The sequence below is a fragment of the Hyla sarda genome, chromosome 8, assembly GCF_029499605.1.
Source record: "Hyla sarda isolate aHylSar1 chromosome 8, aHylSar1.hap1, whole genome shotgun sequence".
Taxonomy (NCBI): Eukaryota; Metazoa; Chordata; class Amphibia; order Anura; family Hylidae; genus Hyla; species Hyla sarda.
Window position 1 is genome coordinate 174,905,594 of NC_079196.1, and position 26,927 is coordinate 174,932,520.

At 41.6% G+C, this 26,927-nt stretch overlaps 2 protein-coding genes across 2 annotated transcripts; one reads left to right on the forward strand and one right to left on the reverse strand.

The window, feature by feature from the left end:
* Positions 1-4,655: 4,655 nt before the first annotated feature.
* On the reverse strand, positions 4,656-11,809 carry LOC130284402 (uncharacterized). The gene is made up of 4 exons (XM_056534721.1): positions 11,648-11,809; positions 9,297-9,581; positions 9,126-9,217; positions 4,656-8,048 (listed from the first exon to the last, which is right to left on the reverse strand). The coding sequence occupies exons 1-4, from the start codon at positions 11,670-11,672 to the stop codon at positions 7,803-7,805; spliced, it is 648 nt and encodes a 215-aa protein (XP_056390696.1). The 5' UTR covers positions 11,673-11,809; the 3' UTR covers positions 4,656-7,802.
* A 3,293-nt stretch (positions 11,810-15,102) lies between these two features.
* Positions 15,103-16,880, forward strand: LOC130285310 (putative nuclease HARBI1). Its single transcript, XM_056536666.1, has 2 exons — positions 15,103-15,784; positions 16,430-16,880. The coding sequence occupies exons 1-2, from the start codon at positions 15,103-15,105 to the stop codon at positions 16,801-16,803; spliced, it is 1,056 nt and encodes a 351-aa protein (XP_056392641.1). The 3' UTR covers positions 16,804-16,880.
* Positions 16,881-26,927: the final 10,047 nt, after the last annotated feature.

The window sequence follows — 26,927 nt, forward strand, 5'->3', positions numbered from 1 at the left end:
TCAGGTTTATTAGAAAGGTTGCAAACCAAATAAAAATACAGGAACAAAAGAATAACCTTGCCTGTCCGGCACTAACTATACAAGTGATGACTCTCACTACCAGCTGGAGAGCTTCTCTCTGCCAGCTAACAAAAACACTTTCAGCAACCTTTACTCGCATGAGTCTCTCCACAGATAGGCATTCTGTGTCCTCAGCCAGAGAGAGATCTGACCTCCTGGCTTCTCTTTTATATCCACCCTCTCATTCACCTTAATTAATCTCCTGGCAGGTGAGAGGCTCTGGAGTTACCTCACATAGGAAAGGAACCTGGGAGAAATATACCTGCCTTCTACCACCAAACCTGCATGAGTGTCACAACGTACTAAGTATGTCAAGCAGAGAAGTGCCAGGATGTGCACAGAGGAGTGGCAGAGGCCTAAATCCTTCAGGCAGAGGTCGCAGCAGACTAGGGGCGAGTGGCAGCAGGAGTCGCAGCGAGAGGCCTGAGCTCCCGTTATCAGCTAGCGGTCGTGTCTTGACCAGCAACCCATCTGCCGTCCTCGATTGGTTAAAGGGGTTGTGTGCTGCCCTGCCTTTCGGAGCTCCGCTCGCAGCGTCCGGAAGTTCATTACTCCGAACGCTGTGTGCGGGCTTCCGTGTTCGCGGGCGCCGGGCGTGACGTCACGCCCGGCCCCTCATGATGTCACGCCCGCCCCCTCTACCAAAGTCTATGGGAAGGGGGCGTGACAGCAGTCGTGCTCCCTTCCCATAGACTTTCATTGAGGGGGCGGGCGGGCGTGACGTCACGCCCGGCGGCCGCGAAAATGGAGGCCCGCACACAGCGTTTGGAGTAATGAACTTCTGTTTTGCACTATCCATATTTGTGCAGTGTTGGTGTAGCACCATGGTCAATCTACTCTGATGCATCTGGAATTGGTCGGTGGAAATACTGGCTGATCCATGCCTGATTCATCTTCACAAAGGTCAGTCTCTCCACATTTTTCGTGGACAGACAAGTTCTCCGCACTCGCATGGCGCCCGGAGAGAAGGATCGCTGCGCTGGATGGGTGAGTGTGTGTGTGTCTGTCTCTCTGTCTGTCTCTATCTCTGTCTGTGTGTGACTCTGTGTGTGTGTTTGTTTGTATGTGACTGTGTTTGTGTGACTCTGTGTGTGTGTGTGTGTGTGTGTGTGACTCTCTGTGGGTGTGTGTGACTCTGTGTGTTTGTGCGACTCTGTGTTTGTGTGACTCTGTGTGTGTGTGACTGTGTGACTCTGTGTGTGACTGTGTGTGTGTCTGTCTGTGAGTGTGTCTCTCTGACTGTGTGTGTGTTTGTGTGTGTGTCTCTCTGTGTTGTACGTGGTTTTTTTTTTGTGTGGGGGAGGGGGGTTTGAACCAGCAATCTAATGTGGGGAGACTTTGACCCATTGTGGGGAACCTGCAAGGGGACCTGCGGCCTAATGTGGGGAAACTACTACCAAATGTGCGGAGTCTATGCTACCTAATGTGGGGAAACTGCTACCTAACGTGGGAAATCTGTGCTACCAAATGTGGGGAGTCTATGCTACCTAATGTGGGGAATCTGTGCTACCTAATGTGGGGAAACTTCTACCTAATGTGGGGAATCTGTGCTACCTAATGTGGGGAAATTGCTACCTAATGTGGGGTTTCTGTGCTACCTAATGTGGGGAAATTGCTACCTAATGTGGGGTTACTGGTACCTACCTAATGTCGGGAACTGGTACCAAATGTGGGGAATCTATGCTGCCTAATGTGGGGAAAATATGCTACCTAATGTTGGGAAACTGCTACCTACCTAATGTGGGGGAACTGCTGCCTACCTAAACTGGGGGAACTGCTGCCTACCCGGCAGTAGCACCCTCATCATCCACCAGCAACACCCCCGGCCCAGCAGTAGCACCTCCATCAGCAGATCCTGATGGTGGATGATGGCGGTGCTCTTGCCAGGAGGATGATCCTGCCAATGGATGATGGGGGTGATACTGCCAGGGGGGATGGCCAGTAGCACCCTTATCATCCTCCAGCAACACCCCCCCAGTAGTAGCACCGCCATCATCCACTAGCAACACCACCAATACCCCCCTACCGTGGTAATAGCATCAGCTAACGGATGTTGAGGGGTGTTACTGTGGTTGTGGTATTATATTCAGAGGGTGCACTGTATGGCAATGTTATATTCAGAGGGCGCAGTTTGTTGTAGTATTATATTCAGAGGGCGCAGTGGGTGGTAGTATTATATTCAGAGGGTACAGTGTGTGTCAGTATTATATTCAGGGGTACAGTATGTGGCAGATTTATATTCAGAGTGTACAGTATGTGTTGGTATTATATTCAGAATGTACAGTGTGTGGTAGTATTATAGTCAGTGAGTATGGTGTATGGAAGGTTTATAATCAAAGAGTATAGTGTATAGTAGTCTTATATTTAGAGGATACAGTGTCTGGCAGGTTTATAATAATACTTGTTTTCATATAGAGGATGAGAATGCGCTGACATAATGAGGAGACGTCTGGGCGTCACATTCTGCACAGAGAAGTTTTAGCTGGAACAAGTCCTGGCGGAATGTACCATCTGAATTAGATAAGGGAAGACTATAGAGAAGACGTCACCTGTAGTCACTGATATAATTGTACATTCTCCTCACTATAGAGAAGACGTCACCTGTAGTCACTGATATCATTGTACACTCTCCCCATTATGTCCTATCAGAGCTGTAGTCACTTGTCAGTTCTACAGTTATGGTGAGTGAAACTACAACTCCCAGCATAACTTCACCACTGCTCAAAGGGGTACTCTACTGGAAAACATTTTTTTTAATCAACTGGTGCTACAAAGTTAAACAGATTTGTAAATTACTTCTATTTAAAAATCTTAATCATTCCAGTACTTATTAGCTGCTGTATAAGCGATTCACAGGAAGTTTTTTTCTTTTTTAATTTATTTTCTGTCTGACCACAGTGCTCTGTGCTGACACCTCTGTCCATGTCAAGAACTGTCCATAGTAGGAGCAAATCCCCATAGCAAACCTATCCTGCTCTGGACAGTTCCTGACATGGACAGAGGTGTCAGCAAATAGCACTGTGGTCAGACTGGAAACAACTACACAACATCCTGTGGAGCATATACTAGCTTATAAGTACTGTAAGGATTAAGATTTTAAATAGAAGTAATTTAAAAATCTGTTTAACTTTCTGGCACCAGTTGATATAAAATAAAATGTTTTCCAGTGGAGTACCCCTTTAAGTAATTCTGGGATCTGTATATTTAAATGGTGAAAACTTCTTTAACACTTTCCTATTCTGTGGCAACTGGTATATCTGATTCTTATACTGGAATTTCTCACAATGCGCTACAACAGTGGTGTCTGTCACAACAGGCTAAAAACTTACTGGGGGAGGGGGTAGGTATGGGGGTGACACCATTTTCTACTGCACCGGGTGACTCCAACCCTAGCAACGCCACTGGTAGCACAGCTATCCAAAATCTTAATTTTAAATTTCTAAAATTCTTGGTTTTTTTCTTTTGGATTGTGAAGCCCTGGGGCCTCCTCATGCTTCAGCCAACTCCAGGCTGTGTCATTCAGGCAATATAGTTTACTGATGCCGCTGCTGGGCCTGGGTCTGGGAATAAAAATGTTGTTATGGTAGGTAGCACCAGCTATCCAAAACCTTAATTTTAAATTTCAAACATTTTGGTGTTTTTTTCTTGGGGATTGTGAAGCCCTGGGGTCTCCTCGTGCTTCAGCCAACCCCAGGCTGTGTCATTCAGGCAATATATGTTTTACTGATACTGCTGCTGGGCCTGGGTCTGGGAATAAAAAATTTGTTATGGTAGGTAGCACTAGCTATCCAAAATCTTTGGTTTAAATTTCTGAATTCATCTTTTGATCTTAGGGATTGTGAAGGCCTAGTGTCTACTCATGCTGCTGGCAACTCCTGGCTGTGCCATTCAGCCACTATATGGTCTCCTCGTGCTGCCAACACCTCCACGCTGTGTCATTTAATTAAATTTTCACATCAAATTACATTAAATATGACATAAAAGATCTCTTTATCCTCTTCAATTTTGACACCTTGTGGTCTCCCTGCTGCCACATAGATGCTCTGCAGCGGTGATTCTAATGGCAATGCCTGTAATCTGCATGCCAAAGTGAATAACAGTATGATTTCACTAAACTAGCTCTTCCTATGTGTGTTACAGCAAGGCAAAGTGTTGTACACCCCTATTGGGGCTCTGTGTAGGCCAGAAATAGCAGTTTTTAATACAGTTTCACTGCAAATTTATTCGATCCGAAGTGAACCGAATTTTTGAAAAGTTCGCTTATTTCTAATTATTACCATTATATTATGAATTTTCTGCCATGTGACTGTAAAACATTCTCTCTAACAGATGCCTCCATAGACATGTATAAAATATATCTTCTCCTTCTCCACTGAATAAGAAGTACTTTTAACCAAGCCCTGTCTCTCCCTTTTTACCTGAAGAAGGACCTATAACCAAGCCCTGTCTTTAATCCTGACTCTTATCCCAAGTAAGACCACTTATAATAACCACATATTGGTATAACAAGTTATTCTTTTTATTTTATTTTATTTTTTACTTTTTTTTTGCAATGTTATAGGGGGCTATAACATGCATTATACAGATTGCAGGCACTGATCAATGCTATGCCATAGCATAGCGTTGATCAGTGTTACCACTGCTTGACTGCTTCTGCGTGGATCTCAGGCATGGAGCAGTCATTCGGCGATCGGATGCAGAGGAGGCAGGTAAGGGACCCTCCTCGTGTGACCTGGCTGATCAGGACACTGCGGTTTCGGTTTAATGCCGGACGTGTGGGTATGATGCGAGCTCAGCTCCTAAGCTCGCGTCATAATCCTGTGGTGGTGCAGCGCCATTTAAAAACGGCGTTTTGCGGCAAGGGGTTAAAGTATTTTTCTATCTATTCTTTAATGTTTATAATTTTTTAAAGCATTCTAAGTTCCCTCAACTATTTTAGTCTAAGTTCAAAAGGAGGATCGTCCATGTGGTAATCGGCCAGAATAGAAGGCTAGGTTCACACGATGGAAATTTAATTCCGAATTCTGGATAGGAAATTGGGATGGAGATTCCGCTGCAGCAGAGTCATGTTTAATTCAATGTGACTCTGCTGCTCAGTGCACATGGTGGAATTTTCATGCCAGATATTTCCTGAACGGAAATTCCTTTGTCAACATCCGCGCAGAATGAACGCGGTAATTCTTTGTGTGGAAGCCTCACGGAATGTATAACTGTCTATGCGCATTCCTGTGCGGTCCAAGCACCTGAAGATTCTGCTAGAGCACGCACTGTACAGAATGTGCGCTTAGAGATTCTCCATGTGGACATTCTGTTGGGAGAACACAGACTTAGGCACAGTCATTATTCAGCAGCATAGTGTTGTGGAATTCAAAAGGGGGAGATTGATGACAACACGTGTAGAGGAGGAGTGGTGCAGTGACCAGAGCAATCAATCAGATTGCTTTTTCAATTTTTCGCAGGTCTCAACAAAATGTAAAAAAACGAAAGAAGGAATCGGATTGGTTTCCATGGGAAACTGCACCATGCTTCCACTACACATGTTTTCAGAGACTAAAATGCACCATGCGCATGGCATAAATTCATATGCTTTATTTGAATCAGCTGCTAAAGTGAAATTGGAGCACTAAAATATAGGAAACCAAAACAAAAAATGTTTTGCATCAGACATCTACAAGGATAACCAAAAAATGACCAAAACATTTAAACATTTGAAATCATTGAGGGACATTTACTAAGGGGTTTAGTCTGGTTTTTCTTACTATATTTGTCGCAAAAATGTTGCTATTGCGCCTACGCTGTTTTCCGTGCGACTTTTCATCGTCAGAGCTAGAAGTGCATTTTTTGTTTACCCGCCCTTTTTTAGTAAGATTTCACATTTGACTTGCAGTGGTCACGTATTTATTATGTCGCAGGAAGGTAAAAACTTGACTAAATGTACCCCACCAAAGTCTTGGCTTACCCAACTAACATATTTAGCAGAAAAAAAAACGTACACGTTTGTAAAGTTATTTTTACTCTAAACTGTTTTGTGTTAGTTTTTCAAGCTTTACTGTTTGTTTAACTAAATTGTTAGAGTTTAACCCATTCTCCTATCATGAACTCCCAATGAAAACGCAATCCTTAGATTTTCAAACAAACATTTTTTTTATTAAACAGGCAACGGTTTTGCATAACTTAAACAATGCGAAAAACAGCAAGGGATGAACCCCACATCATCATTTTACAACTTGTTTGGCTATGTTACATATAGTTCCGTGGGCAAGTGATGGCCATGTGCATGTCAGGTTGCAAGTTTTGGTCAAATATGGTTCCTCACAGGATTTGGGCATTTTTTCAACCACTAACCAATTAGCAGGTGTGTGTTAAACTTACATAGTTTAGTTTAGAACCATGGTAACCCCACGCATAGTGGTTAATGTTCCTATGCTTAGCTAGCTGCACACTACTAAGTTGGATAAATTCTTTAACCCTTACATTAGTGCCTTAAATTGCACAGTAAAGATGGAAAATCCTTTTTGACCTTGTAGGTCGGTTTAACATCCTTCTTTTTTAAAAAACATTTACATTAGTAAAACTATTTTTTGGTTTAATAACACAAACTCTGAACAAGTCTAAATTTGTTACATTTTGGATTCAAACATAATTGGGGTTGACATATGTTTCCCATCTTCAAGAAGTTTATCCAGGCAAATGTTTTGGGGCCCACTGTGGCCGGGCAGTACATTTTTAACTAAGAAAAATTCAATGACCTGCATAAAATCCCCCTTTGTTACGGTCTCGCCGTCACGTGCTACGGTCCTGGTCTCTTCCTCTTGATGCAGGTCGCTGACTTCATTCTGCACTCAGCCTATCAGTGGCCGCCTCAATGTCCCACCGCGGCCGCTCTGAGGCAGAGCGCAGTATGAATGCACCGACCCGCAGGAAGAGGAAGAGACCGGGCCTGGAGCACGGGATGGTGACATCAGAACAACGGTTGATTGTAGGCAGGTAAGTGAAAGTTTATTTTGTGCAGATTTACAGCTCGGCCTCTGCAGTCCAAAAAACATTTGCTTAGGCAAAACTCGTTTAAGCGTCGAGGTCTTTGTCAGTTACCTTTGACAGTGTACCTTGTCCCTAGTTTCCCTTGGCAACCAATCAGCTATTTCCTTTTCATTTTTTGCTTAAACATGTTTAAAATAAAAAAGAATAGTTGATTGGTTGCAAGGCTCCACTGCATAACTTATTCACAGTCCTGGCAATTCTCAATCTTTTGTGGATTCCTTTTAGATGGCTCCATAAAGTGTAACCCAAAACACCATCTATTCTTGGTCTAAAAATCCAAGGAAGCTCGACGGAGCTAAACATAGGTAGGGGTGTCATGCCCGTGGTACGATTTATTCTACTTACTTTGCACAGGACTTTATGGGATTATTGCACTTTATTGACTAATATGTTATCCGGAAGCACTTTAGTCATTGCTTGTGTACATGTGCATTAACCTGTATCTACGCTAGTACTACATATCACTGTCTACCTTGTGTCATGTATCTTTTTGGGTTTGTCATCTGTGACATACTGCCTTGTTATGTGTATTATAAATCTTGTAATTGTGTAATAAAAATATACCTTTTGCATTATTTTCTCAGAATCTTACCTTGGGTGTATATTGTATCAAAAGTATACTATCATATATTTAACCTCCAGAGGTTAGCCCTTGCAGGAGGTTATTTGGAGTACTCTAATTATCAATCAGGATGGATTTCTTAGTTAAATCCACCTTGCTCCAGCTGCATAATGCGTTGTTCTAAATTGCTGCACATATCATCCATTTTTTGACTAATAATAGCCAGATTTTGCTGCAAATGTTCTTTTAGACGTCCTTCCATAGCCAGAAGTTTTTCTTCAAAGTTAAGACCAAAATTCGCTGGTTGGCTTGTTTCTGTTATTGGGTCTGTTGGTATAGTTTCCAAGGTTAATGTAATAAACTCATCCCCACCGGAAATTTGCATCTGTGTGTGTTTTGGAGCCATAAATAAAGGTAAAAAAAAAAAAGAGAAAAGATAATTAGGTCCTGATAATTAGTACAATGTATTTTTTAAGATTTTTAATCTTTCTTAATACTGGTTTTGTCTTGGTTCATGTTCAAATTGTTATCTAACCATTACCTTGTTTTTTGCCACACTTGACTGCCCAAATTGTCAAAAAGAATTGGCATTACGCTACGATAGCTTTTGAAAAACATCAATGGCAGCAAAAACACTGTATTAACACCTTGGTAAGGGGTTGTTCACACTCCGGTGACCATGGTTGGCCCGTATACGTAGTACAGAATCGGTTGGGGGGAGTGGGGGGCGACCTTAATAACGGCGACCAAAGTTAGCCATATACAGTAACCATATTGAATGCTTGGCTATGTGCCAAACGGAATTCACCGCAGCCTCCAGGCGTCTGCGTTTGTGACCCTATAGCTGTTGTCGCACCTTTTGTATAACAAAGATTGGCCACGTTGTGGCCTACGATGATGAAAACGTATATGGTAGAAAAACAAGCCATCAAGAGGCTGCAGGTCCCTCTGCTTGGCACATAGACTTGTCTTAAATCCGAATCACGTATGTAGCTCTGTGGGGGGGCCGCGATTAAGGCATGCCCCCCCTTCCTCCACCCGTATACGGGAATCGTATACTGACAAACGTGTCTCACAACAGTGTGAACCTTAGATACCTTATGGCTCAATTCTGGCCAATTTTAAAATTTTAAGCTGACCGAAACGTAGATTGTTTAAACTGTGCGAGGGAAAAAATAGAGTAAATGGCTGCAAGAAACCAATCACAATTCTGCTTACCAGCAAAGGAAAAGCAAAAGAAGAGCTGTGATTGTTTGGATATTGGAAAACCCATTTTTGGGATGGTGCACATTTTGGGATACATCAAGTTAATAAGAAACGTGTGGTGTATAGGATATCCCTTAAATATGATTACCAATGGTTGGGGTATTCCATTTTATCAATATCAATAGGTGATATTCTTTTTGAAGCCACCAATGCACAACAAACTTTACAAATTTGGCCAATTGAATTACAAACTTACCTCGTTTCCGGTGTTCCCAAGGGGTACATTTTCGGCGGCCGTCATCACTGGTGCAGATGAAGTGTTGGGTGCAATTTGTTCTGTGGCTTTTCCTGTTGGATTAATCCTGTTGTTAGTTGTGTTTTTTGCCTGATTTAGAACTTTCAACAGTATGGTTGGATTTTCACTTACCCTTTGCAATTTTTCGTAGTATACCATCGTACGTATCCTTTTCTCTTGTCCTCAAGTCTGAATACCTTTTTTGGATCTGCCTTTCCAAGCGGTCAACTCCAAACTTTTCCTCTAATTCCTGTCTTAAGTCCTGCAAAATGCTGCCTTTGTTACTGTTTATGGTTCCTCGCTCTCCAACACCATACTCTCTTTTCTCCATGTAGTCTACTATGAAGATCAGCTCGGCACGTGTAAAAGGTGGTGCTCTTTTCCTGGGTTGCTTTTCTAAACTTTTGGTGGAGCTTTCTGAAAAAAAGTTGGTGTACATTAGTCTTAACCTTGCCCAATTTCCCTTGGGTGAGGCTGATTAACAAATGTTATTTTTTTTAGGGAAGGTCAGCAAAGTGTGACATACTGAAAACACAACTTTGGTCCGGCAAAAACTTGCTGAACATAAAAGGAATGGCTAGCTTGAATTATGTTTTTTGGGCCATTACATTATTTGTGCTTTAAACATAGTTGCCAAAGGAGTTGACTCTGCCAAAGCATTACTTTGGGAAGACATCAATCCCGCCGCAAATATCCAGTTTTGCAACAGAGAAATCTACAACCCTTGGCTACATGATACAGTCTTCTAACGTTATAATCTGGGGAGGAACACGTATTGGCTGCGTGCTGTTCCTAATCCAAAGATAGTGTAACATTTTAATCCAAAAACACTTTCTAATACCCTTTATTGGCATCTGTCAATGTGCCTTCATCCTGCCATAATTTCTAAAATCGACATTTGGGACATGGACGGAGAGCAACAGTCCGACAACTGAAGCATGATGCGCTCCCCTGAGCATTGTTCCTAATCATGGTACTTAGCCTCTTTTTTTTGGTGGGATAAATTTGACTTATTTTCAGGACTAAATTAGATGAAGATGTCGCCAGACCTCTCGTGTTGTAGAGTGGCTGGACGCTATCTAAAGTCCCTTATTTGCTACTAAACTTGTCCCTCTAGCTTGGGTTGGCCAAACACAGTACTGGGCTAACCTCCTCTTCCTGTTGACATAGGGGCGGGCACTTTGCAATGCCTTCAGGTTTTTCCTTGTGAGCAGTTAAGGGGCGTATGCACTGCGGGTTAGCTTTGCCCTTAATCTGGCAAGTGCCTTTATAACATTGATAGGTTACATGGCGCACATTTTGACAGCAATTAAGACTGTCCCTTTTGCCCGCTTTGGGAAATATGATGGTAGGTTTTCAGTTTTGGGAACCCAGGAAGCTGAACTCACTGGCCGGCTGTGAATCCCTTTTTTTTTAGCATCCTTGACATTTTATGGTGGAAAATAATGAGGGTGATTTATCAAAACGTGTGGCGAAGACAAATTGCCCAGTTGCCCTCAGCAAACAATCAGCCACCCTTTTCCAATGCTCACTGGCCCTTGGAAAAATTAGGGTACTCCCCTGCGAATCCTTGGTTTCAGGGGATTTGAAATCCATGGGTCCAAGAAAGGTAACAAGATTTGTAAATTACTTCTAGTTACAAAAATGTATCCCTTCCAGTACTTTTTAGCAGCTGTGTTCCCATCCAAAATTTTTCTGCACAGATTAGGGTTGTCAATATTGCTCTCTGCTGACACCTGATGGCCATATAAGGAACCGTCCAGGGTGGAAGAAGATCCCATCCCAAACCCATGCTGTTGTTGACCGTTCCTTATACGGGCACCAGATGTAAGTAGAGAGCAATGAGGACAACGCCAATCATACATTTAAAATGTACATAATTTCTTCTTGAGTATCCAGCAGGCAAAAAGCACTTTAAGGGTAAATTTCTTAGCCCCAAAGAACCTTTAAATTTTTTTATTTTTTAGGGGCCAAGTTGATTACAAAATCAATATTTATCACCGGAGCACCCCTTTAAAGGAGGAGAGCTGATTGGTTGCAAGGGTCTTTTTCTTAACTTTGCCTTTACTAAAGTTTTGTGGAATATCCCTCTAAGCTTTTTGTGACAGGCATGACCTTATTAAAGTAGTTTTTAAATTTTCAAAGACCATTAGAGGAAAAATTCAAGTAATCACAGTTTCTGGTCCAATACTCTTTAAAAGTGAAATAAAGGCTAGGACTCAAAATGGTCCCTGTTACCCACTACCAGTCATGTGGTCTGTCCCTTTCCCTATTGTAAGATGAATGGACTTAGGTGTTGGCATTATGTAGTACACAAATCTAAGTTTTGTGTTGCCTTGTCAGTTGAAAGACTAGTTTAGGGGATACATACTAAGGCACTACATCTTAACAGCTCCCATTTGCGTATCTGGGTTTCCTTATACTCTTGTTAGCATGAAGTTCAAAGAGGGGTACTGTAACATGATTTCAGGATTGTACTTTACCTGCTTCGTGATCCGAGTTTGACATGACAGCTTTGGTTTTCTTGTTTGGTGTTGTATTTTTAGAAAACTAGGCCGGCAATGTTCACTCTTCTACTTACCACCTAAGTGAAATTGAGTTTGCAAAGTTAATCACTGCCCTTTGATTGGCTCTGACCTGCCCGCGCTGACTGTCTGCACCAGCCTGTGCACTGAGCTCCCGTGCGATGACAGGAATAGGGAGGGGCGTGCACTCTCTCTCCTCCCCCGCCTTCTCTCTGCCGTGCAGTCTTCGAACCTCTGAATGCAGAGGAGAGGCCGTGTATCCGGTCTCCATCCACCCCCTCTCCTCTGCTCTAAACTCCGGCCAGATGAGTGTTTCGGTGTTGTCTGTGTATATATGTGTCTGTGTGTTGTCTGTGTATATATGTGTCTGTGTATATATGTGTCTGTGTGTTGTCTGTGTGTATATGTGTCTGTGTGTTGTCTGTGTATATATGTGCCTGTGTGTTGTCTGTGTATCAAAGTGTCTGTGTTGTCTGTGTATATATGTGTCTGTGTGTTGTCTGTGTATATATGTGTCTGTGTATATATGTGTCTGTGTATATATATATATATATGTGTCTGTGTTGTCTGTGTATATATGTGTCTGTGTTGTCTGTGTGTTGTCTGTGTATATATGTGTCTGTGTATATACGTCTCTGTGTATATATGTGTCTGTGTATATATGTGTCTGTGTTGTCTGTGTGTTGTCTGTGTATATATGTGTCTGTGTATATACGTCTCTGTATATATGTGTCCCTGTGTATATGTGTCTGTGTGTTGTCTGTGTGTGTTTATATGTGTATTTATAAGTACCTGTTTCTGTATGTGTTGTCTGTGTCAGTGTGTGTGTGTATGTTGGGGGGGAGGGGCGGGGTGTTGAGCTGCCTAATATGGGGGACAACTTTGTTGCTTAATCTGGGGGACAACTATGCTGCCTAATCTGGGGGGCAACTATGCTGGCTAATCTGGGGGACAACTATGCTGGCTAATCTGGGGGACAACTATGCTGCCTATTCTGGGGGACAACTATGCTGGCTAATCTGGGGGACAACTATGCTCTAAATCTGGGGGACAACTATGCTGCCTATTCTGGGGGACAACTATGCTCCTAATCTGTGGGACAACTATGCTCTAAATCTGGGGGACAACTATGCTCCTAATCTGGGGGACAACTATGCTCCTAATCTGTGGGACAACTATGCTCTAAATCTGGGGGACAACTATGCTGGCTAATCTTGGGGACAACTATGCTCTTAATCTGGGGGACAACTATGCTCCTAATCTGGGGGACAACTATGCTGCCTAATTAGGGGGACAACTATGCTACCTAATCTGGGGGACAACTGCTGCCTAATCTGGGGCACAACTGCTGCCTAATGAGGGGTACAACTATGCTGCCTAATCTGGGGGACAACTATGCTGCCTAATCTGGGGGACAACGATGCTGCCGAATCTGGGGGACAACGATGCTGCCTAATCTGGGGGACAACTATGCTCCTAATCTGGGGGACAACTATGCTGCCTAATCTGGGGGACAACTATGCTCCTAATCTGGGGGAAACTATGCTACCTTATCTTGGGGAAAACAACCCGGTCCTTCACAATTTTTGGGTTTCGAATGTGGCCCCATGGAAAAAATATGTGCCCACCCCTGGTTTAAGGGGTACTCTGTTGCACCCGTGTACCGTAAAATTTGGTAAAAAAGCCCATTAAGTGCGGACATGCACCCTCAATGCAAGCCTATGGGAGGGGGCGTACTCCCTCTCCCATAGACTTGCATTGAGGTGGCGTGGCCATAACATCACGACCACACACCGAGCTATAGGGCTAGAATTAGGGGATAGCTGGGGCACTGGAGTACCCCTTTAAAGCCTGAAGCATGTTGCGTAGTTTGCCTGACTAACACCCCGTCCTTGGTTGCAACATTTACCAAATTTGGAAGGTACCCCTTGGGGACTTTAAAATGCACACTTCAAAGGCACCCAACAATGAGGAGACGGGGAACGTGTTTAAAATTTATGCCCAATTAGAAAACGCTACCCCCATAAATTTACATAGAGAATGTTACCTGTATTTTAACAAATATTTGAGGGAACATACATTTCTTAATAAGACAAATGATGAATAAATAAAGAACGCAGTGGGGGGAGTGTGGGGTGGGAGGAGGAGTGTGGTTTACGCCAAACCACTCTACCACACCTTTGCGCACACGTGAACCGTATCTCTTGCATGCATATGAGGCAAACATATGGAACAGCGGACTCTGGTCGCCCCTTTAACATAAACTAATTGGTGCCCCAAACATTGGTATTTCGCAAATACTCTGCTCTTTCAATTAGTTTGGAAAACCTCCATACAGCAGAAATGGATGCAAAGTGGTGGCCCCGGAGAACTCTGTTTAACATAGAGTCCGTTAAAAAATCACATTGCCATAGGCTACAGATTGTTGTGGCCGCAATTTGACACGTAACACCCCCACCCCACAATTCCACCTGCCACTAAGGTTAACGTTAATGTCCAAACTTGCTTGCAAACCATGCAGAAGGGCATAAGCTAACATGTACATGGTTTACACCCACAATTGGAAACCCAAACTTAAAGTTATAAAAAAAAAAAATTATTAGCAACTACGTATTCCTCTCTCCTAAGGATAGAGGCTCAAATTTTGATCGCGGGTGGTCCGACCGCTGGGGCCCCCCCTGATCTCCCACAATGGGCCTCACTGCTTAGAGAGGGCATGTCGACAAATGCACCAAGCCGCTGCCAAAACGCTCTCTCCATACGACGCTCTGGGGGAGCAGTAATCTGCGGAAGGCAGCGTTTCTGCTCTACAATAGCAGCGTATGGAGGGCGCTTGACTGCCTCCGCTTCAGGCGGGGGTTGACACGCTCTCTCTATGGTGAGAGCCGCGGCCCCGTATGGGAGATTGCGGGTGGCCCCAGCAGTTGGACCCCACGTAATCTGCAAAGTATCCACTATTCCTTTAGATCGTTGCTACATTTTTACACACCGTAGGTCTCCTTATAACCTTCCTAAAAACTTGACAAAACCAACAAGGCCTCTCAAATTAAATAAAAAAACAGGTATGGTGATGTGCCATACTTTGAAAACCCAAACCCCACCTTGCTTTGGATTATTCAAATTTTGCTTAGTTGCTAAGGTGTCTCCTTGCCAATGAAAAACAAGACCATCCCTATTTACCAACAGCTGTCATAGAAAATGATTGCAATGGTCAGAAGGGGACAAATTGGTAAGTCTAATATTGCAGTTGTCTTCCCCAACGTGTTTAAAAGCAAGCAAAGAGAGTATACTGCCCAAAGTGAAATAATTATGATATGAAGTGTACTTTATTAAAAAATCTAAGAACTAATGTGATCATTGTTTGTCCATAGGAAAAGTTAATAAAAATGGCATTACCAGTCTCCTTGGTGATAATGCGGGCACACAACATTGCCAACTCGGCCAATCCTTCAATTACTCCCCGTCAAACCCGAAGGCCAAGGCGGTTCAAAATTAGGCTTAACCTGAATTCATTTACAGATGAGGATGTCCTTCAACATTTTAGACTATCAAAAGATTCCATTAGAATGCTTTATGAAGAAATCAAACTACACATTGACAGACAGACAAGAAGAAGTCACGCTATTTGTGGAATGTCTAAACTCCTAGCAGTACTTCATTACTTAGCTAGTGGTTCTTTCCAGTACTGTATAGCCTCCAAAATAGGTTTCACCCAACCCACATTCAGCCGCTGTCTTCGTCAGGTTGTTAATGCTATTGTGAACATCAGCACCAATTACATAAGCTTCCCATACAGCATCTCAGAAAGGGAGGAAGTGAAGCAAAAGTTTTTCCAAAAATATGGTATGCCTTTAACAATCGGATTAATAGATTGTACGCATTTCGCAATCATCCCACCCGCAGCAGAGGAACAAAGCTACAGAAACCGGAAGATGTTCCACTCTTTAAATGTTCAACTAATATGTGGCCCCTCCGGTGAAATTTTAGACATTGTCGCCAGATATCCTGGAGGAACCCATGACTCATTCGTGTTAAGCGGAAGTGGAATTGGCCAACTATTTCAAAGTGGTTATTTTGGTGATGATTTATTATTAGGTAAGTTGATATTTTGGGAATTTAAACTATGACTAATGGACATAAGTCTGGGCAAACCCACAGTGGCAAAGTGTGCACACTCATTGTTTGCAAAGGGCACAAGCAACTGCTGCGTTCTTGCAATCTTTGGACCTTGCAACATGAATGTTGTGCACATTTTCAACATAGGTGGTAATGTGTTTGGAAAAGGATACTGCATGTAGCGGTAGCTAAGACTCAGCCATGTTATCTTTTACTTGCCAGAGGAATGGCCTCTCAATGAGTCACTTGTAATGTGATCAGTTTTGCAGGACTAACCATTCCAAGGTTCTTTTTACCTCTAAGCGAATGTCTTGTCCAATGTACCGTCTTGACCTCATGCCTTGGTTACACTGACTGGTGACTCATTGGGTAGCACTGACAAATTACAATCAACTTGTTCCTGGGTCGCATTTTTGTATTCCCCCCTGTGGGTTTGACAATTGTATGACCAAATTTTTTGTTGCTTGTTATTTTTCCGGCAACTAAAAGTAACGTCTGAAGTGGCCAACCCGTGACACCTGTTCGTTTTTGGGAAAAAGTGATTCTTTAGAGAGTTGGACTAGGCGACTTTTTTGTACATAACAAGGAAAAGGTCTTTGAGATTGTACCTTTCTTTTTGAACAGGTGATAACGGGTATCGCCTTACTCCATGGCTACTTACCCCCTATCTTTCGCCACGAACAGACGCCCAGCAACGCTATAATCTAGCGCACCGAAGAACACGGAGCCAAGTGGAAAGAGTTTTTGGACAGCTCAAGTCACGTTTTCGCTGCCTAGATGTAACAGGTGGTGCTATGCTATATAAACCAGTTCTAGTTGGAAAAATTATCTTGGCCTGTGCCGTGTTGCATAATATTGCACTACAACATCACATACCAATAGAGATTGCTGCGGATCTTCGCGAACCCATCGACTGCCCGCCTGTGATGGGTCATGAGAGTAGTCAGGCTGGAAACTTGAAACGAAATGACATTTCTTACAATTTTTTTAGCCGATAGGCTTCATTCTGCCAAGCTGTTTGTACGTTGTTGAATTTAAACAGATTTAGATACCACATTTACAACAGGCAGGCTAGTGTTTAAAGGTTGGGGTTAGATGGGCCTTTAACCCAAATTCATTAAAATTAATTATAGTTTAAACCTGTTCCACAGATTTGGCATTCATGTTTTTTGAGATGGTTAACAATTAAATAAATATTTGATTGCAAATGACTAGGCGTAGATGCTTATAATCATATTTATTTCAATCCAACAACAACACAACATCGCCGTTACTAATTTGACTAAGAAAGGTTTGACCAAGGTAATGTGTGCTTTCAACATGCCATATATATGTCTGTTAACTGAAAAATTGTCCAGCAATGTAATGATGCAGCTTAACCCACTAACCTTAAAAACACACCATATAAAATGGGTAATGAGTAATGTTACCTTCTGAAAATAATTATTTTAAATAATTTCCAACAACCAACGAGTATGTTAAATATAAAACTGCCTTGGTTGAAATGTTTGCCTTAGGGATACTGGTCTTTATTTTCTAAAGTCTGGATTAACTTTCCAGGATATGCCCAGGGTTTTGCGGGTACCGATAGTGGGCGTCATTGTCGCCGACGTAGACTGCCTATTTTCGGGGCTCGAAAGTTCTTTTTTGCACGTTAGCAAAAAATGGGCCCCAGAACTCATTTGATCCCCGGCACACACCTTTGTGGTTTGGTTCCCCATCCAATTTGAAAGAGAAGGATTTGAAAGAGACAAGTCAAGTGCTTGAGCACTTGAACTCTCCTCATCCAATAATACTGACTCTGATGAAGAAACACTCTCAGCCACATTTGACTTTAAAGTAATGGCTGAGCCTAAGCTATGTTCCGTGCTAAGTGAAGATGGTGATCCCTGAATATCATGGTGGACTTGGTCACCAGGGGGTGGGTTGTCCACAGACTGTGGTATAGTTGTTGTTAGAGAGTGAGCAATTTGGGTAACACCACCAGTTTGGCTTTCCAGCATACTAGCAATAGTGTTTAACCCTTGGGAAATGGAGTTTGATCCTCGTAAAAATGCCTCAGCTAAGTTGTTTAAACCTTTTTCTAGAGTATCAAATCTTGAATCAACACGCTGCATATATTGCAAATGCTGATTTGTGTACTCATTAATATATGTTGTTTGGGATTCGGAAAGTCCCAGATCTGCAGGTAAAAAAAGTTCCTCATTTGGTCTAGGAGGATTGACAGGGCCGGATGTGTTCTCCGTAGCGGGATCATTTCCATGACAATGTGGCTGATCAATTGCTTCAACGGCAGGTTCTTCTGGACTAATCTCCTCATTTCTTTCAGACATTATGTTTTCCCCTGTGATGAATGAAATTGACAATATGTTACCCAAATGCATTTTATCTAGCGTATTGGTTGCTTTAATCCGATTGGCTTAAAATATTTTGCTAGACTTTTGATTACCAAAAATTTTTTGGCTAAAACAAGTATTCCCTATTTCAGAAAATTGGATACAGCGTATTAAGTCAAATTGCCTTGTTGACCATATTAACCTTTGGGAAAACTTCTTGCATATTGAAGTGTTCTTTTGCATTCCCAATTAATCAAGCTGGTTGGTTGCTATGGGCAAATTTGCAATTATAATTTTAAATGGGGAGATAAAAGGTCTGGGCGGAATGTCAGCTTATAATAGTACTATTCAACTTTTAATAAAACACGAAAACCCTAAACTCACTTGTGGTTAGAGCCTGCATGCAGACATCCGCCAAGCCAAATCCTTCAACTTGCTCTCTTCGACAAGTGGAGCCTACTTTTTCCTCTAGCTGAGATAATTTCTCAGGACAAGATGGACCACCTCCTGTCTGGCGGGCATATCTTGAAATGGCAGCCATCTTGGCTTTTACTTTTTTCTTGATGTCTGACCATTTTTTCTTTAACTCGGGGACGGTTCTCCTGGCCACTCCTACAGAATTTACTTTCATCATTATATTAGTCCACGCCGCTGATCTAACGACCATTAAGCATTTGTCATTTTTGGACGGGAAGAGTGTTCGGTAATTTGCAATAATCTGTGAAAGGAAACAGAAAGGGCAAACTATCTGTTACCAAAACCAAGTAAAATAAAAGTACAATGACACAACCTTGAGCCAACAATCACAGCCATATTTCAAGCCCCCTCCCCTGTAAAGACATTTCCCATAGGGATCCATTCTTAATTTATTTTCCTAGGAAAGACCTTGCAAAGTAAGTAGTTTACAAATATGATAATGGGTGGAAAATCTGTTAGTCAAGCTTAAGGGCACCTCTATTTTCAATTAAAAACCAAAGCCAGAACTAAGTGTTTGTCAGCCATCAACCACAAAATGGAGGGCAAATATAAACCACTACCTTGAACAGAGTATTGGCGCATGGTGTGTTTTGTGTTGTCACATCAACATAAGGCACGTGTTTGTGGCAAACCCATTTTCACAAACACAAATGTTTTGTCATACAGTAAGCCTCTGTGTTGATGCCAAATCGCACATACAGCATTCCAACTAGGGGAAATTGAAGTTTACCATGAAGAATACAGCTACAGCAGCAGAAGACCAATAAGTGTCTAAAGGTTTACCAGGTGTTGTTGCTTAAAGTTCCAAACTTAGTCACATTTTAAATGCAATGAACCAGGGGCATCCAGACCATGTGTGCAGCCGGTGGAACTGCACAAGGTCCCCGCCATTCTGGGATCACACCGGCAGTGGGCTAGATGGAGAGATCTCTGAACAATGTACTGTAGCTTTAGCTGCAGGTTGGGCTGGGGCCACCCAGGGACTGATGGAGTACACAGGCTTGGAGAGTGAGGCCCCCCGTTAGTGAAAGTTTCCCTATACAAGTATAGGGGAGGATGTGAGTAGGTGTGTCCCGCACAGGCACAGCAGTCTGCTCCAAGCCCTTGGCCCTGTCCCTGCATCTGGCCGTGCTTTATCTTGGCGACATTTGCATACGAAGCAACAACCTCAGCTCCACTCCATCCCCGGCATCATGCGGCCCCTCTCTGGGCTAACTCTGCACCCCCAGCCCCTGGTGATTTGAGGGCCGTGGGTTGTGGGTTTATTCTGTGTGAACATGTTGCAAGATTTCGACTCACAGCATGCCAGGACTGCCTAAGGCTATCCAGGCAGGATGGTAGTTGTAGTTTTGTACCAGCTGGAGACACAATGCTTTGAAAACACTAAGATATATAGAGAGATATGTAGACTGGGCATAGATAAGTGTTTCCCTACAATGGTGCCTACAGCTGTTTCAAAAAGACAGTCCTTGCACGGCGGGTTTATGTACTTTTGCACCAGCTGGAGACACACTGGCTGATAAACACTGAGATAGATAGGTAGACTGGGCCTAGATCAGCGGCGCCCTACCATGGTGCCTCCAGCCTTTGCAAAACAACAGTCCCGACATGCTTTGAGTTGTGGCTTTGCAACTGGTGGAGCCACCGTGGTTTGTAAACACTGATCCATGTCCTAGCTATCGATCTGTCTATCTAGCTATCTGCCTATCGCATATCAATGAGTCTCAAATCGATCTAACAATCTAGCTATCTATCTCTCTAGCTATCTATCTATCGCATATCTCTCTATCTCTTTCTCTCTCTGTATCTCATAAAAATCTGTCATCTAGCTAGATATCTATCTCATATCTAACTATTTCCTATCTATCCATGGTTCTCATATCTGTTTATCTATCTCAATTCTACCTAGCCGTCTAGTTAAAATCTATCTATCTATCTAGCTATCTATCTCAGATCAAACTATCTATGGATCAAATGCATATCTATCAATGTTATATACAAGGGCGGAAAGACCACCTGTGCAACCAGTTCAGCTGCACAGGGGCCAGGCGTGTGAGTGGGACGGCTGCACTTTGACAGAGCGGAGGTCCCCCTCACACAGCGCTAATAGCGCTAAATAGTTGTAAAGGAATAGAGGAAATTACAGGAACTGTGGGAAAATTTAAGCAGAGGGGGGGGGGAGAGGAATGAAAGAGGGACAGGATGGGGGTAATCGAAGCAGGAGGGGTTAATGGAAAGGGAAGTGTGTGTGTAATGGAAGCAGGGGGGAAATGGAGGCACGGTGGGAGAGAATGGAAAGAGGGGCAGGATGGGGTGAAATGCAGGAGAAGGGGGGGGGGAAGGAAGCAGGGGATAATGGGATGAAGGGCATGATGGGGTAATTGAAAGGAGCATGAGAGGTTAATGGTAGAATGGGTTTAATGGAAGCGCAGTGGGGTGAATGGAAGCGCAGGGGGTGAATAAAGGAGGGGCAGGATGGGGTGAATAGAAGGAGCAGAAGTGTTTAATGGGTGCCGGGGGGTAGTGGAAGTATGGGGGAAAATGGAAAGAGGGGCAGGATGTGGAGAATGGAAGAAGCAGGGGGTAATGAAAGTGGGGGGTGAATGCAAGCAAGGGGGGGGGGGAAGGAGTGGAAGAACAATAGAAGCAAGGTGGGTTCTGCAAGGTACCATAGTTTCTTTTAGATAAGCAATGCAGACAAAAACCTTAGCTTCAAAACCTGATAACCCTACCTACCTCATCAACCAAAACCTCCATCTCAGGATCCGTGTAGTTCTTCTTTTTAACTGCGCGCACATGCTGCATTACGGCAGCAACTGAACATTCCCCATCAGAAACCTCGGAGGAATCTTGAAAGGAAGAGCCAGCATCCATATCCTGACTTGCAGTGGCGCCAGACATGCTTTCTAACATTACCTCGGCAGCTGAAGGTTGCCCAACGTTGTTGTTTTTGGACCTCCGTTTGCCACTTGTTTGAGCCATCACTTTGAAAATCTAGTGTAATGACTCTGATTGGTGTGAAAAGCCTGACAGCAAGTCAAAAACCAAAGTTCCTGTGAGAAAGCTAGCAGCCAGACCTCTTCAGACAGCAGGAACTACGAATTGACTATTCATTCTACTACCTGAAGTAAATTTCCCGCTTTTGCCTATGTGCGACAAATTTACTAACACCGTGCGACAATTTAGTAAATATGTCGCACGTAAGCAAAAAGCAAGTCGAAAAAACCAGGGTAAAAAACAGACTACATAGTCAAACAATAGTAAATGCCCCTCATTGGGATTAAACTGTATTATTTTAGAATGTTAGATATTTTTAGATCAGATTGCCCTTCAGTTTCAAGCTAAAATGTAATTTGAAACTTAAACTGCACTGTGTCACAAGGTACAACCCAAAAAAAATTGATAAAAGGCTTCCAACTAACTATTTAGATAGGATTTCCTCCAGGTCTGACATGGTCTGACATTTCAGCGTATTTTCCGTAGATGAGACTTTTTTGAGACTTTTCAATAAAAGTCTCAGTTGATAAATTCCTGACCACTGCATTTTATCCTCTATTGTAGAATTGTAGACCACTATACTATTTCTGCGGAGATGGGCTCTAAAGCAAAAGTCTCATAAAAGTCTCAACTAAAAAGACTGAGACTTTCTGAAAGACAAATATAGACCGTGTAAACTAGTCTAAACAGTTTGATAAATCTCCCCCAAAATATTTAAATCAGTATTTGACCCTCATGTTTTATCTTATTTCTTAGGCAAAACCAGGAGTGGGTCCAAAAATGTACAAATCTTTTTATTATAGTTTTTATTTGTGTCTACTCTTGGTTTTGATTAAAAAATGAGGGTCACACCCTTCAGTCAGCCCCGTTATCAATGTGTCTAATGGAGCTCCGCAATGCTGATGTGAACATAGGCTAAAAGACATACTGTGAAACAGAAACAAAATATTTATAAGGTAAAATTAAAAAGAAAAATTCTATTTTTTTACTCCCCAAATTATAATTCTGACATATGTTTTTATTTTTTTATTGAATTGGTTGAAACAAAATATGTATTTTTTTTACATCTTTTTTAATTTGAAAAATGGGGGGTTATTAGAGTTTTTATAAGGGGAGGGGGTATTTATATTTTTAAAAACATTTTATTTTATTTTTTTTCTACCATTTTTTTAATACTCCTAGGGGACTTGTATTAGCAATTATTCAATTTCTTATACAGATCAATGTTGTGCTCTTTTGGGGGTCCTTGATTCCCAGGAGGGCCCTGGCAGCCAGAGAGAGACTGAACGGAAGACTTTGGTGTTTTTCGGAAAAATCTTGGCATTTTTCTCCCGTAGAAGTCTATGAGAGTGAAAAAACGCCCCAAAAAAAGCCATGTGGGTTTTAACATTGACGTTTTAGTGGGCGGTTTTTATTCTTTTTTTTTACTTTAGTGATCCAAAAAAGGGATTGAGTTAGCTTTTTTTAATGAAATTTCGTAGGTTACCATTAAAAAAAAAATAGATACAATAGGGATGAAAAAAAATTGTAGCAAACAAAATTTATATTTTTAGGAACAACATTTTTATTCATTTTTAATCAGGGACCAATTTATGTGAGCGGGCAGGGACATAAAAATGTAGGCAATATCAAGGGGCTATATATTTGTTAAACTTTATTAGTAATGTATTTTAATAATGTGTTTTATAAAGTGTGTTTTATTTTTACTACTTTTCAATTTTATTTTTGACATTATTTAGGTTCTACTACCAGTAGTACTAATAGACAGATCACCGCAGGTGTCACTCCTGACACCCATTACGATCGCCCCTTTATACAGTGGGGCAAAAAAGTATTTAGTCAGCCACCAATTGTGCAAGTTCTCCCACTTAAAAAGATGAGAGAGGCCTGAAATTTTCATCATAGGTATACCTACACTATGAGAGACATAATGACAAAAAAAATCCATAAAATCACATTGTCTGATTTTTAAAGAATTGTTTTGCAAATAATGGCGGAAAATAAGTATTTGGTCACCTACAAACAAGCTAAATTTCTGGCTCTCACAGACCTGTAACTTCTTCTTTAAAGGGGTACTCCCATGTAAAACTTTTTTTTTAAATCAACTGGTGCCAGAAAGTTAAATAGATTTGTAAATCACTTCTATTAAAAAATCTTAATCCTTCCAGTACTTTTTAGTGGCTGTATACTAAAGAGAAATCCCAAAAAGAAATGCATTTCCTCTGATGTCATGACCACAGTGCTCTCTGCTGACCTCTGCTGTCCATTTCAGGAACTGTCTAGAGCAGGAGAAAATCCCCATAGCAAACATATGCTGCTCTGGACAGTTCCTGGACAGCAGAGGTCAGCAGAGAGCACTGTGGTCATGACTAGTGTTGAGCGGCATAGGCCATATTCGAATTCGCGAATATTCGCGAATATATGGACGAATATTCGTCATATATTCGCGAATATTCGCATATTCGTTATATTCTCGTTTTATTTTCGCATTCGCGAAGATTCGCGTATGCGAAAAGTTACATATGTAAAAATTCGCATATATCAAATTAGCACGCGTGACAATTCGCATATGCGAAAATTAGCATATGCTAATTTTCGCATATTCGAATTTTCGCACGCCAGTCTCACACAGTAGTATTACAGCCTTCTTTACACCACACAAGCTGGAAGCAGAGAGGGGTGATCACTGTGATGTGTACTGTGAAGAAAAAAAAACAAAAAAAAAAAAACGAATATTCGTAATTACGAATATATAGCGCTATATTCGCGAAATTCGCGAGTTCGCGAATATGCGATATTCGCGAATAATATTCGAATTGCGAATATTCGCGAGCAACACTAGTCATGACATCAGAGGAAATGCATTTCTTTTTTGGATTCCTCTTTAGTAAACAGCCCCTAAAAAGTACTGGAAGGATTAAGATTTTTTTATAGAAGTGGTTTACAAATCTGTTTAACTTTCTGGCACCAGTTGATTTAAAAATAAAATAAAAAAGTATTCCATGGGAGTAGCCCTTTAAGAGTCTCCTCTGTCCTCCACTCCTTACCTTTATAAATGGCACCTGTTTGAACTTGTTATCAGTATAAAAGACACTTGTCCACAACCTCAAACAGAACTGAAAAGAAAGGTAGTCAGTGCTCCGTAGTGTATTACCAAGGGATGCACTGGGGGAGGCGGGCAAGGACAATTGCATGCTTACCACAAGAGGTTACACTCCGCCAAGCGCAACAATGGAAAACAGTTAAAAAAAAAACAAGTGACTGTAGCCTTTCTACGTCCTGTGCAATAAATCTTGAATGAAATCCTCCAGTAGCGACGGGATAGTTACACAGTAGTAAAAGGGAACTGATGTTTAATCACCCATGATGCAACGCGTTTCACAGTACAACTGCTTCATCAGGCATACTCAGGTGAGTACGGACAGGCATTTTATATGATCTAAAAATTAACCCTTTCCAGGGAAGTCTTAAAGAGGCCATAACTATTAAAAATACAAAACTATAAAATTCACATATAGACATGTATATGACCAAGACATAAAATACGCAAATGAACACTATAAATACAAACAATATTAAATAATACTAAATAACAAAAACCAAAAGAACAAAATTATCATACATTATTAATAATAATAATAATAATAATAATTACCTAGCATTCTGGATCGTCCCATTGAGCCCTCCCGGAGTCAATGTGCCCAACAAGAAGATCCAGAATGACTCTCTGTTAATTAATCTCGGAAATCTATTTCTAATGTGTAGTGGAATAGTTTCAATAACCGTAAGTTTGAGTGATTTTATATCATTATTATGTTTTAATGTTAAATGATGGGATACACTGTGTAACATGAATTTATGTTGTATATTGAAACGATGTTTGTTCATGCGGGACCGCACGGTTTGAACCGTGCGGCCCACATATTGTAAACCGCAAACGCATGTGAGTAGATAGACAGCATATGAACTGTCACAACTATAGCAATCCTTAATTTCATGTCTCTTATTACTATCGACACTGTTCGAAAAGAAAACACTGGAGCCAAAACCTATCATTGGGCAGCAGAGACATCTCTTATGATTGCACGGGTAACAACCCATCTTGTCCCAATGAGGTTTTTATTTTTATCACTATTATTAATTTACTAGGGGCCAATCAATTTTGTAGATTATTAGACCTACGAAACGTGAGATTAGGTTGGGGGGTAATGTATTTTTGAGCACTGGGTCATCCAAAAGGATGCTCCAGTGTTTCGTCAAGATTATTTTGAAATTATCTGTGGCACAACTGTAATTTGTAATAAAAGGATGTTTGCGATTAACTTTTGTACTTTCTATTGTAGAGATAGTATTTGATGATTTCGGCTGGACCAAGGTAACTTGTGTTTTATCTTTCACTTTTTAGAAGGCATCCACTAGGATGGTTTTGGGGTGGCCTTTATCAATAAAACGTTGCTGCAGGATAGATACCTGTTTCTTAAAGTCTCTATCAAGGGTACAAATCTTTCTAACACGGAGATACTGACCATAAGGAACATTACGAATCCATTTGGGAAAATGAGAACTATTGCGCCCGGACTGGATTTGGACAAATCCACATGAATAGCAAGCAAAAGAGAAGATGTCCAGTGCTGACTCTTGAACAAAGGAACTTCTTTATTGATTAAAAATCATGGTTGCCATGGGATACAACAAAGATTCATGCAGCATGATGAATCTTTACAATATGTTGGTTGTACCATCAAGCCTCTACGCAAACATCTGTCTGATGTGGCCCATTTTCAGACGTGGCACATGTCCATGGTGACCAAACATTGTGTGGACATGCACGAAGGAAACACTTCAAGTTTAATATTGCAAGCCATAGAAAGAGTAGATAAACCATTACGGGGAGGAAATATCAGGCAAAAGGTTCTCAATTGTGCGATTTTTTGGATTTTGACACTCAATACACGCATGCCGCAAGGTCTGAAGAGGAGACTTGACACCATATTGCATTAGTGAGGCCGTTACTCAGGTGTATTTTTACCTTTATATTCACAATACATTTTGTATATTATGTTGTAGTCAAGTATCGCTTTGTGTAATATGATATAAAGTCTCCTATATATATGGTAGTTTTATATATCTATGTTTATATTTATTTATACAAACCTTCTTTCAAGTTTGGTTACCACCTTTTTCTCCTATGCAAAATATTCTCCATGTTCTCCTATCATCATTGTTTTTATTATGTCCTGTTTCCCCTCTTCTTTAGCCATTTTGATTTGGTAATGTTCTCTAATATATATATATATATATATATATATATA

Bases quoted from the DNA above. Each gene is read 5' to 3' on its own strand.
- LOC130284402 (XM_056534721.1), bottom strand. From the start codon at position 11,672: ATGTCAAACTCGGATCACGAAGCAG. The intron at 9,582-11,647 runs GTAAAGTACAAT...ACTTTTTTTCAG, and splicing joins AAACTCGGATCACGAAGCAG to AAAGCTCCACCAAAAGTTTA. The intron at 8,049-9,125 runs GTAAGTTTGTAA...AAACACACACAG, and splicing joins TTGGGAACACCGGAAACGAG to ATGCAAATTTCCGGTGGGGA.
- LOC130285310 (XM_056536666.1), top strand. From the start codon at position 15,103: ATGCGGGCACACAACATTGCCAACTCGGCCAATCCTTCAATTACTCCC. The intron at 15,785-16,429 runs GTAAGTTGATAT...CTTTTTGAACAG, and splicing joins TGGTGATGATTTATTATTAG to GTGATAACGGGTATCGCCTT.